Source organism: Rhyacophila brunnea, unplaced genomic scaffold (genome assembly GCF_057557595.1).
Source record: "Rhyacophila brunnea isolate RB1 unplaced genomic scaffold, BYU_Rbru_1.0 scaffold_13, whole genome shotgun sequence".
Lineage (NCBI taxonomy): Eukaryota > Metazoa > Arthropoda > Insecta > Trichoptera > Rhyacophilidae > Rhyacophila > Rhyacophila brunnea.
Genome location: NW_028232785.1, coordinates 9,620,751 through 9,642,825, shown reverse-complemented (window position 1 = coordinate 9,642,825; position 22,075 = coordinate 9,620,751). Strand labels below are relative to the sequence as shown.

The following is a 22,075-nucleotide window of genomic DNA, read 5'->3' as shown; positions in this document are numbered from 1 at the left end:
TTGAAAAGTAAGATTTGGAGAACTTGGAAAAAAAATGTTCGAAAGACGTAAAAAAATCCCTTGATTTAGGTTTAAATGAAATTTCTTGAATTCTTCGGTAAGCATTTTTGGTCGGAAAAGGTACCTAAATAAAAAGGGGTCTCGGTGTTACTCAAATTCTCCGTTATTTTTTTCTGAGAAACAAAAAACCCTAAACATTTTCAACAGATGACAACGCGTACTATATTTTTCCCCGAATACTATAATTTTGGAGGCCCTGCACTATAATACCAATTTGAAAGGATGGCAACACTGATTTGACGTTATTTTCATTTGTCATCGATTGATAAACTCACACTACTAAGAAAGTAATCTCATTTAATAAAAGTCTAATATTATTATAATACATTTATAAGTGTTAATCTTTATATAAAAGTGAACCCAGTTTGCTGTATTTAATGATTTAGTAGTAATGTAAAAACTGTCATTACAGCAATACTTACAGCGAATGACAGGCTTTCAATCCTATAATTATTATGCAAGGAATCGCTAATCGGCATTTAAATATTTCAACTGGGAAAAAGAATTGAGTGATCGAAATGACAAAAAAATCGATACTTTTTGCCCATCACTAACTGCACTAAAAGATGGGACGCCATTTTGTTGTTTGCCACCATTGTTTGACTCGCACGCTATACATATAACGTATTCTCGTCCAACAAAAGTCCAATTAAAACACATTGATCAGTGTAAATCTTTATATTTCAATATAATAGTGAACGCTGTTTGCTGTATTAATGATTTAGTTATGTAAAAACTGTTATTACAGCGATTGACAGGCTTCGTAACCTATTGTGACACGTGTCTCGTGTTGTATTTCAGATTTCTGCAATAAATAATATTGTTAAAATGGACATTAAAAGTGAACCGCTAGACCTTGAGGCAGATGATGAAACACTACGCAGTGTTATTGGTTGCAGTATACCAAATATCCATTCGCTTAGCCAGGAAGGTCATCGATCGTCCCCAGAACTTGACAACTCCATAATACAGGTTAATTTGATAATACTTAATTAAAATTTCGTTAGAAAATGTTTTTTACTCTCATTATATGTCTTCGAAACGTTATATTGAAACTGTATACCTACTTATTGGTTTGTTTGTAGGTTATCAAACGTGACGTCGATGAAAGCAGCTGTCATCCGGTGGAAGAGTTCGGTACTTCCTCGACCGGGCCAATGTTTAATACTGATTCACAGGTGGGTACTTACCTAACTGATTAATTGTAATGTAAAACTATCTTGCGCGGCATATAGGCGGCATTTTCAAGAGAGAATTAATTGCTGACTTTATTTGTTTTAATTAATAAATTCCATTTTCTGTCGTCAATAATCCGTGGCCAACTTAAAATGACAAGAGACATTCGCAAATCCTTAGATAACGCATATTAATTCAATAACAAGAATAATTAATGTTGCATTAGTGTTTTTTATACGTATTCTCTGTCTTCGAAACGTTCTATTGAAACTGTATAGGTACATACTTATTGGTTTGTTTGTAGGTTGATATCAAACCTGACGACGATGGAAGTTGTCTTCCGTCTGGAGAATTCGGCGTTTGCTCGACTGGGCCGCTGTTCAATAATGATTCACAGGTGGGTGCATAAAGCCTCGATGACATTGAGATACTTGACAAGCTACTTGTTGGCGAATTTACAATCTGCTTGTAAACTCGCCCAGTGTCATCATCGAACAAGCAGATTGTAAACAATCTACCGAGAAAAGTTGAAAGCCGTTCAACTTTACACGCTGGCATGTGGGCCTACTGCGTCTGCGCAGTGGGGCGATACAAACGACCTCCCGGTAATAAAACGAACTATATACCTACGTCGTGTCAAAATAGTACCAAAAATTTCGGTTTCAACTCCGCTAGCTTGTTGGCTTCTGAGCGAGTTGAAAGTTTTGGGTGTCATCATCACAATAGCACTAGCTGACTCGCCCGCTTTTAAATTCGCCAACAACTAGCTTGTAAAGTAGCTCTATGTCATTGACGCATAACTGATTAAGTAATTGTATTGAAAAAATATCATGCGCGGCACAGGTGCGCCATTTTCAATAAATAATGAAATGAATGTTAAAATTCACGAATATAATAAATTATACATTAGTATAATGTGAAATCAAAATATCTGCCATACACGTACCGGCACGGACATAGAAAAGTGGTACGGGGGGGGTATATTTCAGAAAAATACCCATAATAAATTATTATGGATTCATTAAATATGAAAGTGAATACCTAGTAACTGCCAGCCCGTCAATTTATTCTAAAAAGTTTTATTTGTGCCGCCAATTAGCGATACATAACTTACCTTCCCATGGGAAGTCACTGTATCAGCACTCAAAATGGAAAATTAAACGAACTGGAGCGCTCGATAAAATTTTCGCTCCTGGGGCCTTATGTTAGAACTTGCGAGTCGTGTGAAACATCGTAGTCATTCGCGAAAGTGACGTAGGTTATCGAAATAAGGCATGTCGAAACTTATCACTACCTGAATTAGTCATAATCTGTGTCGACAATATTGCCCATACCAAAGGGCACTCGTGACCATAGTCCCCCATACGAGTTGAGTATGTGAGCATGCGCACTGATGTCTCGCGCCGATAACGCAGTTTAGTTTTCAACTGTCAAATAAAAGTGAAAGGTTAGGCTGCGAAAAGATAGTATTTTATTATTGGGCTCGCGAGAATAATTACCTACATATTATTATTTTATATTTCGCCAAAGCATTGCTATAGATTTGTATCGTTCACCCAATTATTGTAAAATATGTCAATCCCATAAATAGTTACTTTTGCGGCACTTTTAGGATCACGTAATCATCCGCGAAACAGATCAAATAATTATGTTAACTTATGTCAAAATGCTTTTTCACTCAGTGATGCACTATTTATACGTAATTTGCTTGTGAGATATATTTTACAAATTCTCACGCCATATAGGTTTATTAGGTATCTTAAGTTTAATGTTACCACCTACCTACAAGCGTGAAGAGTTTACAACGCGAAAAAATGAATATGGTTGTATAGATTAAAATTAATCAAAGACATAGAAGATGTATGTTATATTTTGACACATTATTACGTTTATAATATTATATCCATGGAGAATTAAAAAGTCGTAGGTAGGTATAATGTTGAGACGGGCATAACCTCACCTACCTCATTTCAATTAAGATCACTTAATTGAAACCTCTCCATTCTTTTGCTACTTTTGCACGACGAAGGACGTGAATTCATGTACCTATTACCCGATTTCCATGTTTATTTTAATATTTCGTTTCGTATGTGACAGTGACCTTGAAAATCAAAACGTCAAAATGAATGAGTTCGCTGACGGAAAGAACACGGCATTACCAATTTATAAACAATAAAGATGCCGAATTATTATATTACCTATTCACAATGTTACTTAATACTCTGTTATCTTGAGTTCAATTAATTATGTTAATGTTTTATAATGGTTTGTAATGAATAAATACCTACATAAAAATAAATGTTATTGAAGACACTGTGTTTATTTTGTTAAATCTTGTTTTACAGTGTAATAATATTATATGGTTTCGCATTTATGTAAGGTTATATTCTACGTACATATATCTATATCATAATACTAAATCAATCGAATATTGTATGAATTATACACAAACATAACCAACAAAAATAATGATTTCGTTTGACATTTCATTTTTGACGTTTCATCTCGTACCATAGACACCGATTTTCTCGGTTTTGGCGATGTTGCCAACTAGTCACTCGCGAGTTAAAATAGTCCGTAGCGAGTGGTTTCAAAAATAGGTGTTATCGTATACGGTATGATACGGGCGATACTAACTTGTCATACCACACGGTTTTCGACCGAATACCCGAATTCCGGAGTGGTGTAGGTCATAGCTGGGGAGGGCTGACAGGGCTCTAGCCTGGGGGCCCAGGCTGTGGGGGGCCCGGCGTGTTGGTGTGCGGCGCTATTATACTTCATGGCCTTGAACATTTTCAATTATATAATTGTGCATTATATTTTTTGATTAATATGTGTCGATACTCGACAGCTCCATTATTAAAGTAGATAAATTTAAAATCGCCAATAATTCACTGTATAAGAACCTACCCTTAATTTGAACTAAAACACAATTTGAAAAACGTTAATGTAGTGTTTCACACTGCCTTTAATCTTAGCGGTAGGTAGGGGGCCCGCCAAATATTCTAGCCTGAGGGCCCGTTTCAGGATGTGGGGACCATGGTGTAGGTATACAGAGTGCAATAGACAAACGACCGATAAACGAGAAATTAGGCTTTGAAGAAGAAAAAGAGCATATGGGACTTAGTTACATTCTCCTCCTTGGGCCCCCCCAATAAATCCTGGGTGCGCCACTGAGCGACATTACAGACCGACGCGTAAGCCGCACAGCCATCGTTACATTATTCTGGTGATAGTAAATTATTGTATCAATATATATAAATAGTACAGTTGCAGAGTGAACCTGTCCTATTCATATCAGTCGATTACTTTATCCAATCTGTGATTTTGCATTTGAAGCTATACTTCTTTTGTGCATAGTTATATAGGTACCACTATTTGTACGATAATTCGATCGGAGTTTGTTTTATGCATTTGATTTTGCATGTTATATGGATGTGCATTTTTTACCCACTAGATCGCACGATAAAATTATTTATTTGATATGTAAGTAATACCAAAGTAGGAGCGGCTCTCGTGGTGTAGTGGATAAGGCGCTGGCCTTCCACCCGAAAGTTCTGGGTTCGATCCCGGTCATGACAAAAACATTTATGTGTTTTTCTCAAAGCCTGGGTGTTTGTGATTGTTCAAAATTACTAACAACCACCTCGTACGAAAAAGCAAGGATATGGTTATTAATAATTCTAAAAAAAAAAAAAAAACACAAAGTAGGTAATATCATTTCTTATTGTCATTTTTACTCTCAATTCTTTACTTGATATTAACTGACGATGATGAAAAAAAATAATTAACATGGAATAGTATAACCAGGGCTCGAAATGGATCGGAACGCACCGGAGCGCCGTTCCGGTTCGTGAAATCAGTAAAATTATCGCTCCGCCTCATCCTTATTTATTTATAAAATATACATAAAATTTGATAACTATGTTAATATCTTCAGAAAATTGTCGGGCGCTCCGGTTCGTAAACTCTTCCATTTCGAGCGCTGAGTATAATTATAATTACGTCTCTGTTCTGGCAGAACACACTAACTGGAGAATACTAGTTTTGTGTAATTTGACTATGAAGTTGTTAAAATGTTTGAAATGATTTATCATGTGGGTTTATTAAGTAATCGTAAAAAGGATAACTTTATTATAAATACTGTTTATTTATTAAGAAGGTTTCCAGAAGGTAACGTTTGAAATAAGGAACATTTTGGTAGGTACTGATACCGGGAAGAATGGTAGGGAACTTACACGTATGCTGACAGCATTCTTCAAAGGCATCACTTAATTTGGGGTTGTGTGACATCACGGGGTTTAATTATATAAAACACATCTTTTTAATTTGACAATTTCCCTGCGCAGGGACGTTTGATGACTATAAAATAAAGACTGTTTATTTATTAAGAAGGTTTCTAGACGGTAAAGTTTGAAATAAGGAACATTTTGGCATAACTAACTCAATATGTCATTTTTTCGAATTAGTGTATTCTGCCAGAACAGTGACGATTTAGAGTTTATAAAATGAGGGGTATAGAAACAAAGACAGCAATCTTGGAAAAAATGGCAAAATAACCAATGAATGCAGGAATATAGAGCTCCTCATTATTTACATGGTAAAACAATATTTGAGGCGCAAACCTTACATTCTTTCATACAAAATTTACTTTAAAAATTCACATTAAAAGCTAAGGCTGCATTCTTCTATATTCAATATTATTCCTATTCAAAAATTCATGTGACAAAATGGCCGCTCGGTTCAATTTTGGAGCAAACTTTCAATTAGTTAGACGCAAAACCAGCAAATCTTTTAAATTTTGAAGCAAATGTAGCAATATTGACTTTTATAATTAAAATATTTTAATAAGTCTAGAGAAATTACGTAACGATTTTTATTATACAAATTATCTCTTTAACCTTATTTATTTCTACATTGAAAAAAAAAGTTCTGCATTAAACTTATCTGCTTAAAATTAGATTTTTAGCCTTTTCTCCAAAACATTGTTTTCGTAGAAAGCTACCTTTGTTTCTATACCCCTCAAATTAAGTACGGTAATTTTGGTTTTATAGATTTCTACGAAGGGATGTTTCACAGGGAACCATGATACAATTATAAGTCAACAATGCTCGCCTGATGAAATCCAGGATCAAATGATGCAGTATTCAGAAGTAACGATAGATGAACAAAATGTCAAGAAAGAAGTCATAAAACTAAGTGCTCCGAAGGAACTTCGCCTTATTCTTAGAAGAGTAATACATTTCTCATGTAATTTCATATGTAGCGTGTGTAACGCAATTTTTGGATGCAGGAGTGATCTAAAAAGTCACAAAATGATTCACACGGACGGACTTAAAAGTCATAAAATAAGACTTACTGGTGAAAAACCTTATAAATGCAATGTGTGTCCATATAGATGCTCGCAACTTGGTCATCTTAAAAGCCATAAAATGAGACATACTGGTGAAAAACCTTATAAATGCAATGTGTGTTCATATAGATGCTCGCATCTTGGTGATCTTAAACGCCATAATGTGAGGCATTCTGGTGAAAAACCTTATAAATGTAATGTGTGTTCATATAGATGCTCGTATCTTAATAATCTTAAAAACCATAAAATGACACATACTGGTGAAAAATCTTATAAATGTAATGTTTGTTCATATAGATGCTCGTATCTTAATAATCTTAAAAACCATAAAATGACACATACTGGTGAAAAGCCTTATAAATGCAATGTATGTTCATATAGATCCGCGCAAAAAAGCCATCTTCAATTACATAATATGAAACATACTGGTGAAAAACCTTATAAATGCAATGTATGTACCTATACATGCTCGCAACCTAGTAATCTTAAAATACATAAAATGACACATACTGGTGAAAAGCCTTATAAATGCAATTTATGTTTATATAGATGCGCGCGATTAAGCCATCTAAAATTACATAATATGAAACATTCTGGTGAAAAACCTTATAAATGCAATGTATGTACCTATACATGCTCGCGACCTAGTGATCTTAAAATACATAAAATGACACATACTGGTGAAAAGCCTTATAAATGCAATTTATGTTTATATAGATGCGCGCGATTAAGCCATCTAAAAATACATAATATGAAACATTCTGGTGAAAAACCTTATAAATGCAGTGTGTGTTCATATAGATGCTCGCAGTTAGGTGCTCTAAAAATACATAAAATGACACATACTGGTGACAAACCTTTTGAATGCAATGTATGTTCATATAGATGCTCGCAGTTAGGTACTCTAAAAATACATAAAATGAAACATTCTCTTGAAAAACCCCATAAATGCAATGTATGTTCATATGAATGTTCGCAACTTCGTGATCTTAAACGTCATAAAAGAACCCACACTGGTGAAAAACCTTATAAATGCAGTGTGTGTTCATATGAATGCTCCCATAATAGTAGTCTAAAAATACATCAAATTACACATACTGGTGAAAAGCCTTTTAAATGCAATCTTTGTTCATATAGATGTTCGACACGTTGTCATCTTAAAAGACATGAAATTACTCATACTAGGTGAAAAACCCTGTAATTAATGCAGTGTGTTTTCATATAGATGCTCGCAGCTTAGTACCTACTTTTAAAACACATAAAATGACATATACTGGTGAAAAGCCTTATAAATACAATGTATGTTCATATATATGCTGTAGCACAGTGCTCCGCAACCGGTGTGCCGCGGTGCATTGCTTCCAAAAAAAAACTCAAATAACTTATATATTATACAATACTTACTTAATAGCCAAATTTGCCTACATGGCTGGATATTGTCACAACCTGCAGGTAGGCGGGCGTATCCGCATAGTAAATTAAGTAGTAATAAGCCGACATGTAAACCTGATCTCTAACTATACGGCTTAGTAAAACACCTAAAACGCCTTCCTTGTCTAATCATATGTAAATTGTTTGTTTGTTCACAGGTTTTACGTTCCCCGTTCGGTATGTAAATATATCGGATGGGACACAAATTGATACGAACAAGGTAATACAGAGAGAAAGAATGATGGATGATAAATTGCCTTGTTCTGTATATAAAACCTGTGATAATGTTAATATAAAATGTTAGGTATAAGTTGAATTAAAATATATTATGTAACCGTGTAACAGTATGGAAGAAGAAAAATGATTGCTAACATAAAGAGGATGGACGCAGTAGTGAGAGATTAATAACAAAGTGTATATAAATAATTAATATGTTATGTGGAACACACTAATCGAATAATATTTCAATCCGTAAACTCGTTAATAGTAAATTAATAAATATAGAATAAATTTCTCCGCGCGTGGCAACATTAAGGTCTGTAGCATGGCAACACCAAACAGCCAGCCAATGCGTTGGTATGTGTGTGCGTCTGTGCGTCTATGCAAGCATGACTCCCGCCAGAAGTTATCAGGCCCACAGATTTATTAGGAAAATAACGTCGTAAACTCATTAGAATTCAATTTTTCTGAAATATTATTTGATTATTGTGTTCATAATAATTGTATCTGTCGTCTGTAATATAAATCATAAGGAAATTCGCAAATTTAAGAAAAAATAAAATCTTGATGAAACCGGCGTGAAGCTTCGCCGATTTCTAACTAAATAAATTAAAATCCTGACCTTTATGCAGCTGTGCGGTATAGAAACAGCGGCTAAAAACAAAGGCAATGCGGGAGTCACATCGCCGATCGATATACTCTTAGACATTGAATTGCGAATTGCCTCTGTGAAGAAGTAGTATTTTGCTATTTTGTGAAAATAGTAAAATATTATTATTATAAAAGACGTAATTTTAAGTTGAACTTGTTATAATAACTTATATGTATTGGTAAAAGGTAAAGGCAACATACACGTTTATTTCGTAAAATCACAAATGTTTATGTGAAGGTCGGTGGATGTCAATTACAGGGCCTATTATTATGTCAATAGGTACCTAGTAAGTAGTTGTAAATGCATATACTTTAAACGCTAATCAAATCGTGTGTTTACTCTTGGCATAAGACAATAACCGCGAGTCTATGCTGGAGACGGCTATACAAATTCCCTAGATAAATTCATTTAAAATCAATCGAATTACATAGCCGACATTTTATAACGTCAATACATCCATCCACGTGCATACAACAGATTATCTCTTGGTACTTGGTCATTTTGACACCCTAGTAAATTCAAATTAAATAAACAAGAGATGTCACGTAGTACGAATTAACGAATACATTAGAATCTTGGGTCACCCCCTCTTGTTATCTCTTTGGACCAATTAGAAACAGGGATGCTGCTATAAATATAGATACATCCGGGTAATAAATTATCAGTCTTCCGAATCAGTCTCATCCCGGATCAGTCAGCAACAGCCCCTCGCCGCATCATATCTACTTGGAACTTCTCGAACCACCTTGTACGCCGAAGTACTACCCGGCGAAATTATCTCATCCCGTTCACTTACGGGTGAGATTAATGAAATTGTAAACCGAACATTATATGCAGAGAAAAACGAATAAACGGAGTCATACAGCACTCCTATACAAAAAGAAAATATCTTCTTTTAATTAATAACCCCTCACCGGCTGAGCTATATAAATTGACGAACTACGCAGTGGCGTATCGTTGAGGGGGAGTTACGAGTATTAATATATTATATTTGAGCCTGCGGCGCTATTTCGCTACGCTGGTATTAATATTTTAAAACATGCGATTGTAGGATACAATTTATTATTATTATGTCAATACTCGACAAATAATGATTCTTAACCCGACAACTAACCATAATTCAAGTGGATGTATTAATAAATACAAAAAATCGCTAAACATTGAATCAATACCATTAATTTTACCTCTAACAATATTTAAAAAACGCTATTTTAGAGTATGTAGAGTCCATGTTTTGGTGTGTAAATTATTTTGTGTAGCATACTGGTGAAAAACTTTATAAATGCATTGTTCTAATATAGAGATCATCGCTTTGCTGTTAACATTAAATAATTGCAACCATTTTAATGAAATATCTCCAGTTTTTGCACATTTTAAAGACTTAGGTACCGAATAATTGAAAGTCTTTATGAACGCTTTTACTAAAAAGGAAAAGAAGTTTAGAAATGAGTATTAAAACCAAAAAAAATCGGTTCGTGGTAGACCTTCATACAAAACAAGAGCATCAGGAAAATAATCATACTTCTCATTGAGATAAAGCATAACGCACCTACCTATAATTATGATTGATCTAGAATAGCGCGGCCCAAACCCGTAGCTCGCGTACCGTTCTAATGTAGCTCGCGTATTTAGAGTATGTATTGAGCGCGCAGTGTATGTGAAATATCGGCAAAATTGCTACTCACTATTGCAGCACCTCGTCGGCAATCACCACTGGCGAAAAGGCGAGCGTAAGGCCCTCCTCCCACGGAGCAACTGAAGTCCGACGGAACTGAAACTAAAATTCCAACCAGTATCTATCTAATGTATTTCAATGGCGGCTCGCTGACGACGAGACTGGAATCTCTTAGCTTCAAAACGGTCGCGAAGAGACAGAAACTTTAAAGACCGTAAAACAGTGGTACCAACATCATTAGATTCGGTGAAAAATCATATTTTCTTACCAAAATTGGTCGTACTGCGAACATGTGTCATGCTATAAAAATCATTAACAACCCAAAACGTCAAAAGTACAAGATAAGCAAAATTGAAATAACCTTATTCTATTCGAATAAACGCAGCATCGTGTGTGTTGTCGGTTTTTGTACAAAACAGCTGATGTTTCAGTTTGAGGTTATGTGATAAGTATTTCAAGTGGTTTCAGTAGCGCTGTGTGCGAAGCATCACATTGGCCAGTTTATGAGTTCCTTCACAAACCAGTTCTGTCAGATTTCAGTTGCGCCGTAGGAGGAGGGCCTAATAGGACCTACCTATATTGAATGTCTATGGGCGAGATGAAGCGCGTTCTGACGCAAGTGTCAGTTTGACAATTATATTTATCATACAGTTACCCTAATAAGTACTTATGTCTGAAGATGGGCCAGAAAAAAAGAAAAAAAACCAACATACACTTACAATTTTCAAGTTCAACATTCAAACAAATTATTTCAGCTATTGAAGATGTTCAATTATCAAGATATTCAGTTTCTCGTAGAATAGAAGCAATGTCTAAATCAAGAAAATATCAAATTCGGTAAAGAAAAAAAAAGATTTAGAAAAATGAGTTTTTTAAAGTTTACAGTGTGATGTATCAGACATCTGCAATTTTGCCCAAATAAATATTTTTATAAGGGTGGTCTTTAATAATTGTTCAGTAAAAGAAGATAATATACTCTCAGTTTTTCCACTAAAAGGACATATTATACATAATATTATGTGCTGATTTAAAAAAAAAAAACCTCACCGTCCTATGTGTAGTTCGCTTAAAATTTTTAAATTCTCAATTTGCTCGAGATAGACAAGGTTGATGAGATCCCCGGGGTTCCAGCGGCTAGCTCAGGAGTCCATCGAACCCCGGATTCACAAAAAAAAAAGAAATTCAAACGGTTGGAGTATAAATAAAACACGGTCTTTCGTGCTCGTAACGTGGTCTTGTTATATTTTACATTTTCTTTAAACGTTTATATATTTTGTTTTAACAATAAGTTTCGCAGGTCCTATCCTATCGGAAAGGGGACGCTTACTAATTACTTTTTTCTTTTTAAAATTCGCGTACCGACGCCGTCCAGCAAAAAGGACTCTCGTGATTGGCCAAATTTTATCGCGTGATCTTTGATTCGGCGAATCACGAGCCTGACCCTGGCGCCGGCGCGCGAGGATTTCACGCACAATGCGCGGCAAAATTTATTATATTTAAATCCTTATACCTATTTAGTCTTAAAATTATCTCTTTCATCCATCATCATTTTTACTTTTTAAATTAAAAAAAATACTTACGTGGTTGAGCAAGGAATCAGATTAGATGTTTTATGAAGCCGTTTCTAGAGGTCAGGGTTACGTTTCGACTTGAGCTACTAAATGATTATTTTACACCGGGAGAAGCCCGCCTGTAACAGGGGTGTATCATTGAGAACCACTGATGTAGAATATGATCTTTAATTTATCTTTTCGCCGAAGTAAGAAACCAAGTAGGATTGAAAATAAATGTAACAAAGACGAAAGTTATGTTCGACTGCTTTGCGGGCCTAAAAGAGATTCAAAGCAATGGCACTCATCTCAGTCATCTCGAACAAGTGAAAAACTATATCTATCTAGGACAACAAGTTGTATAACTGGGTGTATAATATACTAGTTTATGTAAATATTATTTTATAAAATTGTTCGTAGAGTAAAGCTGGCTGGAGTGCGTTTTGCCGCCCGAATAATGTCGGTATTAGCAATCTTCCGAGGCAGTGTCATTGCATTGTGTATACACCGCGATTAATTAAAAATAATTATGTTAAACCATCGTTTTCCCTTTAGTTTTATATTTAATATAAGTTTAAAATAATAAATTTAATAATTCACAAGATTTAATAATGTATCATTCTAATTATTGAACATACATAATTTTGAAAAAACACTTTCTGAGAGAATAAATTATAACCAATAGAAAAAATCTTTTATTAAAAAAAAGAGGCCACCCCGGCAGGGAATCGAACCCTGCATCTCCCGGGTTACGCATTACCTCTATGCATTACCTCCGCGCGTTACCTCTATGTTACGCAGTGACATACTAATTGCGACAAATTTTAAATATAGGTCACTTTTAATACCCACTCATCAGCGCTCTTCCAAATCAAGCTACTTTGGCAATCGATTTTTGTTTCTTAAATCAAAGTAGTTATCTATTACTTCGTTTACTAACCGTCATCCTGGATTTCTCCAATATTTTTAATGATGTAACTTACTTGAACTTGCTAATAATTTATAATTAACTATTTCTTTTATTCAACGAATAATTCACAAGATTTAATAATGTATCATTCTAATTATTGAACATACATAATTTTGAAAAAACACTTTCTGAGAGAATATATTATAACAAATAGAAAATTTTTTTTTTTGAAGAAAGTAAGCCACCCCGGCAGGGAATCGAACCCTGCATCTTCCGGGTTTACGCCCCATCCGCGCATTACCTCTATGCTATGCTAAATTTGTTGCAATTAGTATGTCACTGTTTGTATATTTAAGAATACTATTATATACCCTGTATGTGTTACCTAGGCTTAATATAAGTAATATTATCACCATAATTATTACAGCCGAAAGTTAAGAATCGTACATATGTTATTTCTGTAACCATTTTTTAAATTTGTGGCTTCAGTTCGCAAACCACCGACATCTACCTGCATTGCCTAGACGCTTAATTATGTTCTTAGTCGAGATCCGCTCCTGTAAACTCAATTAGATCGACAGATCGAATTGTTTGTTTTTTTTTTCTACTGTTCTCTTTATATTTTCTTCGTGAGGCAATCCTTGTAATCTAGTTATAATAAATATAAATATTAATATTGGACAGATCGGAAAGGAACTGCGTCTCTTGTCTCATCCATCAAACGACCCTACAATATAGAATAATTTTCCCGTTAATTTTTTTTAACCTATACTGTTTAAGTATTTAAATTTAGAAGAATACAGATCTCGGCTTGTCTCAGGTCGAATTAGGAACTGATACAATCATCCAAATACGCCCCGAGCCCTCTAAGAATTAATATAAATTTAGCTGTAATCACTACTGCCATCTGTGAATTGCTCGGACAAGACAACTTGCCCATATAAACTTCTCTGCCAGAACACCAGAAGGCTTCAATCTCTCTTATACAAGGCCAATTCTAGGGTTAGAATGTGGTTTTGGGTAGTCGAGACTCCAAGGTTTCAACCAGTGGTCGTCACACTTGGCACCTTTGGCCCCAGTATCTGCAAACTGAGATCTGTATAGCCGGAGTGTATGAACAATCGCGAATAAATTAAATTGTATCATAATTATACAGTTATGTGATAAGGACTTGATATACCACCACACTCAGTGACGTCCCTAGATAAAATGCCCCCTCAATTTTTTATACAGTATTTTTATCATCCTTTCATGAGTCTAAAATCTAAGAAATGTGTTGTATGGATACATTACTAACAAAATTTCAGACCAATTATTCACAAATCTGCACGTGTCGTTTCTGGTCATCAAGGACATCAAAGCGCAATGGAAGTAAACTAGGTATCGCGAACCTGATAAAACCAGTGGGCTGATTTTTTTAATGGAAAGTTATTTTCGTTACCTACATATTACTAAGTTTAGATAGGTAGCTATTTTTATAAATATTCCAAATGATTCTCCTCGATTTGCCGCCCCCAAGCGACACTCAATCTGCCTACCCCCACGGGACGTCACTGACCACACTATATAACCTGTTTTATACCTTTATATAACTATCACTCTTGTATTCCTGTCACCTTGTAGCAATAAACGCCCATCGTGGCTAAAACAAACCCAGCGTTTGATTTCACTTTAACACAATATATATTTATTTATTTGAAAAAGACACATTGAGTACATAACAAATTATTAATTCAGGACTTTCACAACATGACATTTAGAATAAAAATTACAAGTTATCGGTTAGAGAAAAAAAAAGAAAGCAAAACTAGTTTTATACAAAAGAAATAAAAAAAAAAAACAACAATAATTCAAAAAATACAAATTAAATAATAAAATAGAATTTAAAAATCAGAATATATAATGGATCGCCAAAAATATCTACATCTCTAGGGAGTGCATTGCCAACCGCACAGCCCTCTCTATTGGTGCCTGGTGAGCCTGACATGAGGAAACAGCTTTCACCCAAAATAGGTCATAGCTGCGACCACGCATGTAATTGACGGATGCATAAAAATTCAAATATTCTAGAATATCGGGATTGAAAACTATACCACGTGGGAGCAGGGAAAAATGCTTTAAGAGCAGAAGCGACCTACGAGCTTCAAGAGAATGAAAGGCGAGCATGCCTTGAAGAAAGTTAGTCGGAAAAGACTCGTTTGAGAAGGTGTCAAAAGGAAAATAATTATAAAATAGAGATGACGAAGAATTTTTTTCTATATACTTATAATTTTTCTAACAAATTATTGGATCCATAAGATTTATGTGGTAATACAATATTGAAAGAATGAAAAGCGCGGCGTATTTTTGGAGTTGGCAACTCTTATAATGTGCCTATACCAGCGCTCAAAATGGAAAAGTTTACGAACCAGAGCGTTCGACAATTTTCTGAAGATATTTACATAATTACCTATCAAATTTTGTGTATTTTATAAAAATAGGTGTGTTAGATTTTCTATTATAATATGGCCTATCTAGATCAGATGGCCAATATATTTTTTCCACAAGATGGAGCGATAATTTTACCGATTTCACGAACGAGAATGGCGTTCCGGTGCGTTCCTGTCCATTTCGATCCTGGCCTATACGAACTACTGCGGCCAACAATGATGTTGTTACATTGAGGAATATGAAATGAGTCCTTTGGTTTCTTAGGAATTTTACAGTACATTGGGACATGTCCCAATAATTGAAAACCAGAATAGTGTCTCAAGGTACAATCAAGCATACCTTTGAGAAAGGAAATTTATTTTCGAAGCAATATAGATATTAGATCTATAGGCCATCCATGGACTGAAACCTTATGCGGTTTCGAATTGTGTGCTATACTAAGCTTATCTTTTCTGGTCATGGAAATATATTATTTTCACAAAGCATCTGATCGTATCCGTTTATACTTTATACCAGGGGAGGGCAAACTGCGGCCCGCCGGGTATTTTTTCGCGGCCCGCCATCGATAATTGTACTTGTGATTACGAATAACTTTTTTATAATTTTTAAAAAAATATTGACAATAGATCATAATTTGAAGAATTTGTTGTTTCGTAAATGTATTATCTCAGTACGTATTCCTTGCGTCTCGTCTCACACTATGTAACCACGATTTTCTACGCTTAACATCGATTTCAATAGATATTGATAGTGTACCGACAGAGCTACAACTTGAGATTATTAATCTGCAGTGTGACACTAATTTAAGAGAATTGCATCGTCGTGAAGAAATCTCCAAATTTTACAATGCTCTTAATTCAGACAAATTCGACCAACTTAAAGAGTAGGTATGTAAGAAAAATGTTCGTTATTTTTTGATCAACCTATATATCGTCACCGTTTTAGCAAATCCATCTATGTGCACTTTCTCAAATTGTGCAGGAGAAGGATAAAACTGAATAAAAAAATAATGTTACATTTAAACATTAAAATTATGAAGAATGCTTTATTATAATCAGAAAATGGTCTAAGATTATTATTTTGTTTACAAAAATCTTTTATTTTTAATACAAAAATAATAAAAATACAGTTTGTGATGTCACATAAGTTGTTTTGACCGTTTTGTAAATACACATAGTTTAATTTATTCATCAAAATGTGAATAATAATAAATTCATGAAAAACTGTTACATAAATAATAGTTGAAATATACATAGTGCGTTAGTGATAAATTGCAATATCATTTTATTAATTATTAATGCAATACTGAGATGATATTATATTTATAAGTTCGTTTACTTTCTATTAGCAGGTTTAAATGTTAGGTTATCGTAGAAATAGTGGTGATCTTTCTCTATTACACTTTTTAATTCCTGAAGATGTATGTATTTCGACTGCGATATTGGCAATGATTCATTATATATATTACAAAGGCAGTCAAACGGTTGCACTGATAAAGTTGAGTTTGTAAAAGATTGTTCCATCTGGTAGATACTGTAACATTTTAAAATCATATACAACAGGATCTCCGGTTCGTTTTCCTGGTCTGATTGAACTTAATCCAGATTTAATCTTATCCATAATTCTTAAAAATTAAAAATCAATGACATTAATTTTATAAGGTTGTGTTGGTCTTGCTAGCCGCATATGTGCTATATAATCAGATGGTGAATATATTGGAGGCTTAAAATACTTTTCTTAGGTGGCATGTGCACTATCGGCCTCTATCATGGTGTAGCCTTTTTCCAGAAAAAGCTGTTGAATCTCGATGTTTTTTCTCTCTAAAGATATAACTTAGAGCAGTAGCGAATAATTTATTTCGGTTTTGATATCCACACCCATCCGATATTAGAATTATTTCATTGTATTGTCCTGCTTTCGATGAGATGAGACAAATTCATTAGAAGATACATTATGAAGAATGTATATGGTGAAATTGTGTAGTTGCAGCTTTTGTTTATAATAAATTTGTGCCTGTGTTTTGGACATAGCAGCACACTTTGGAGATCCATTGTGATTACTAACCGTCCACGTTCTGGTACTCTCCTTCATTTCATTTTTGGTCTTCTAGCATCTTTTTTTTATAATAATGTGGCTATTGTATTCCATTTCTGAAACATTCTTCATTTTATAACTACAGCAGATGGCAGTGATGGCACATTGATCTTTACGTGGTTGGTGGATACTGATTTTTTGGTGGTAAATATACTGGAGTATATTCTGCTGCTTTATGACCATTTTCCAGAGACCATTTTTTATATTCATCATGCTTTTGTATTTTGGATCGGAAACACGATTCCACATATACCCTGGAGGTATTTTCTCTGCAATAATGGCTGGGAACTTTGGAATTAGATCCAACCATAATGTAACATTTTTCCACAAATCTCTCCGTTTTGATTTTTGGTTGCACTACCAATTATTTATCTTCAGTCAGATTCTTATTACCTGTCATTGTTGCTTTCAATTGGCCACTGTCATCGAGACGTTTGTAGTTGTTTATCCAACTTTTAAATTAATTCTCGCCTATACCCTATTGACCATGTAGGCATCTTCCAGAAATTATTGAATATTTCCTGTCTCTCTTTTTGAGAAAGCATCTTTCAAACCGTCGTGCAAGACCATAATGCATAGCATATAACATAGAAACAAACTATGTGTAGCCAAACTGTAAAAAAACATTACACTCTCGATATCAAAATACCATCTATAATTCTATATGTTACTATAATATACACATAGTTGTTTTTGTGAACCGTGGTTTTTGAACCTTACACATAGCTGTTTTCTATTTTTTGAAATAACTTCGGAGCGAGTTTACCCAACACATAGATCATTTTACTGGCCTATAGACAAAAAAATAAGGAATGACTTGGTATTTAAAAGTCATTTTTGATAAAAGTGACACATAGATGGTTTTGCTAAAACGGTGACGATATGTGAACAAACATTTTCGATCATGAACCTCAATAAAAATTCTTTACGATCAAATATCTCCGATGCCCATTTACTAGCAGTTTTGAGCTTTGATTTTGAACAATATCAACTACAAAATTAACACCTAAATTTAAAAAAATGTACAACAGTTTCATTCTTCTCATTATTTTTTTTGTAATGTTTATTTTTCGTGATAATAAATAATGTATATCTAAAAATGGTATTTTACTTGCGGCCCGCCGCTCATTTTGAATTCTTGAATTTGGCCCTTCATCCAAAAAGTTTGCCCGCCCCTGCTTTATACCATACACTTACACTTACAAATTTAGTGAAAATATATTTTCATGAACAAAAATCATAAGTTTAGTATGGCACACGGATCTGAATGATACAGATGATAAAACAATGCTGCGACACTACTGAATAAAAAATATTTATAATTTTGTTTTTAAACGTTATGGAAATGAAAGCTAAATTTTAATTTAAAGGTAGTTAGCACAAAAGTTAATTGGACTTGACACTTCAAAGAAAACTGAAACTAAAACGGCGTGGTGACCATAATATATGGACAACATAGTGTATACTTTCTACACTCGCCACTATAGGTAGTGGTTTACTTTCTAGAGCATGACTTATAGTCCAATGTAAAACCGTCCCAAGGTACAATCCTTCCCCTATAATATTCAGTCGAGTTAAAGGTGAGATAAATGATTTGGGTCACAATCGTAACCGATAAAACAACACAAGATCGAAATAAGTGAAAAGTGACCCGTGAAATTAATGCGAAGTGAATACCTACTGTGAGATCAACCCTTAATAAATAACGTCAGTGTCGTGCCCAATCTAAGATCCCTTTAAATGAAAGCAATGTAATAGACCAATGCTTGTCCGTACCTAATTGCAATAAAACATAGTTCTGCGCTGAATTATAAAATAAACTTCTCTGTTATATTAACCCAATGCTTACGGGCCCTTTTAAATAATTTTTTAATTAACATGTTAATTTGCATTTGAAAAGCAATTAGCAAAAACACAATTTTGTGGGGCCCGTAAGCATTGGGTTAATTGTGCCCGTTATAATGTCCCTCACTCTCCAAACATAAAAAATGCACGAAAGAAGAACTCCACAACACACACGTGAGTTCTATAAATAATGTATTATTACACACAATGATAAATAACTGACAAGACGTTTGCAACTCGATTTAGAATATTTTAACAACCGGACTGCTCTGGAATTGAATTTACAACGACGACATTCGGTCCATGAGTACACACTACTGGTTTTATTATTATAAAACGTGATCATCATGATAAAATATTACTTACTGTCCACAGAACAGAGTAATAAAAAATGAGTTCCGATAAGCTATAATAATATCGTCACTGTTCTGGCAGAAGACACTTATTCGAAAAAATGACATTGAGTTAGTTATACCAAAATGTTCCTTATTTCAGAATTAACCGTCTGGAAACCTTCTTAATAAATAAACAGTCTTTATTTTAAAGTCATCCTTTTTACGATTACTTAATAAACTCACATGATAGACCATTTCAAACATTTGAACAACTTCAAAGTCAAATTGCTCAAAACTAGTATTCTCCAGTTAGTGTGTTCTGCCAGAACAGAGACGAATATAATTATACCAATACAGTAAGTAGGTATATTTTTAATGCGTGAGTGTCTTACGAAAACCAACCACGCATTATGAATGTGCATAAGTGTGTGTTCCGGGGGTCTAACGGGGTAGTGCATGCGTACCGCACGACACTGTATCCTGATAGTGTCGCATAGCCTCTCCTACTCAATTCCTATCTCTACCTCCACGTGGTGAACCCTGGAAACCTGAGCAACTACACCTAAGATCAGGTAGTCAACCCTGGTGGAAGGTGTAGTCAGGGCTAACGGAGACGGAAGAAATGGCCCTCCGAAAAGGGGGTTGGGCGTGGGGCTAACAACCTCATCCCGTAAAAATCACATTGTTACGAAACCACAACAACAGCCTCGGAAACCGGACACTAAACTCAGACAACCTGGCAAACGCTTTAAGGAAATACGATTTGGAACATGGAATACATTATCACTCTATCGACCAGGAGCACTTAAACTCCTTACAGAACAACTCATAAAATACCAATGTGATATTACGGCCCTTCAGGAGATGCGATGGATAGGTCAAGGAGTGATGGAGAAACGAGACTGCACTATACTCTATAGCTGCCATGATAGTGAACATCACTTTGGGACTGGATTCATCGTAAGCAAACGAGTGAAACATTTAATTATTGGGTTCGAACCAGTCAACCCAAGGATCATGCGACTGCGAATTAAAGGAAGTTTCTTTAATTACTCATTTATAAGTGTACATGCCCCTACAGAGGATAAGTCGGATGAGGAAAAAGAGGACTTCTACGATGCATTAGAAAGCACGTACAACAGTTGCCCAAATCACGATGTGAAAATAATACTCGGTGATCTAAATGCCAAAATAGGACGGGAGGAGATCTACACTGCCATTGTCGGAAAACATAGTCTTCACAATGAAAGTAATGACAATGGTACCCGACTAATTAACTGTGCAGCGTCACTAAATATGGTTATTGGTAGCACAATGTTTCCCCATAAAGATATATATAAGGGAACTTGGAAATCCCCGGATGGGTGCACAATAAACCAAATAGACCATATTTTGATAGACAACAGGCACAGATCGGATCTAATGAGCGTCTGGACATACAGAGGAGCTAATGTAGACTCAGACCATTTCCTAGTATGTGGAAAAGTTAGAGCGAAGATCTCAAACACCAAAAAGGAAATGGGAGCAAGAGCAAAACCTTTGACACAGAGAAACTGAAGATTCCGCAGGAACTGGCGCGGTACCAGGAGAGCTTGAACACTCACCTGAGTGACAATGTTGAGGTTGGAGACCATGAAGAGGTGAATCAACACTGGGAAGAGTGCAAGACTGCCATAGTATCCTCAGCTAATGATACCTTAGGACGCCGAAAAACAGGTGAACGATCAGAATGGTTTGACGAAGATTGCTGCGAAGTCACTACGAGAAAGAATGAGGCTTACTTAATGATGCTACAGAAGAAAATACGAGCATCAGACGATAAGTATAAAAAGCGCCAGCGTGACGAAAAGAAACTACACAAGAGAAAGAAACGTGATTATTTAAAAAAGGAAATGATCCTACACCAAGAACACTATAAAGCCCAAGAGAGTCGGCTGTTCTGTAGAAAGATAAATAATGTTAGGAAGGGTTTTAATCCTCGTATCACAATGTGCAAGGATGACAATGGCATGATACTCACAGAAAAGCACCGTATTCTTGCCCGGTGGGTGGGTTTCTTTGATCAACATTTAAATACCCCCCATAATGATGCCGGCAACACTAACATTAATACGCATGACCAGGAATCAGTACAAAGTGGCATGGATGATAATGAAGAACCACCGACATTAAATGAGGTAAAAGGTGCCATGTCAAGGTTAAAAACAAACAAATCGCCTGGAATAGAGAATCATGTCTGCGAATAAATGCTACTTTGGTCTGTTAAGACATTGTAAGTCCCGCTTACTATCTCGCCGAACTAAAAGCACTCTTTACAAGACACTTGTAAAGCCAGTGCTCACCTA

General features: G+C 35.0%; 2 protein-coding genes across 4 annotated transcripts in view; one reads left to right on the top strand and one right to left on the bottom strand.

The window, feature by feature from the left end:
* The window catches only part of LOC147076407 (uncharacterized), a 493,316-nt gene that overhangs the window by 256,213 nt on the left and 215,028 nt on the right, over positions 1-22,075 (bottom strand). The gene's annotated exons all lie outside the window — the stretch shown is intronic.
* Positions 649-8,781, top strand: LOC147076421 (uncharacterized). Of its 2 annotated transcripts, XM_085940261.1 has the most exons (4): positions 649-1,032; positions 1,146-1,238; positions 1,541-1,633; positions 6,291-8,781. In XM_085940261.1, exons 2-4 carry the CDS (start codon positions 1,165-1,167, stop codon positions 6,334-6,336), a joined length of 213 nt encoding a protein of 70 aa, XP_085796387.1. In that variant the 5' UTR covers positions 649-1,032; positions 1,146-1,164; the 3' UTR covers positions 6,337-8,781. The 2 variants fall into 2 exon arrangements, with proteins under 2 accessions (XP_085796387.1, XP_085796386.1); XM_085940260.1 differs by lacking the exons at positions 649-1,032; positions 1,146-1,238; positions 1,541-1,633 and adding an exon at positions 3,529-3,611 and having other exon boundaries at positions 6,291-8,775.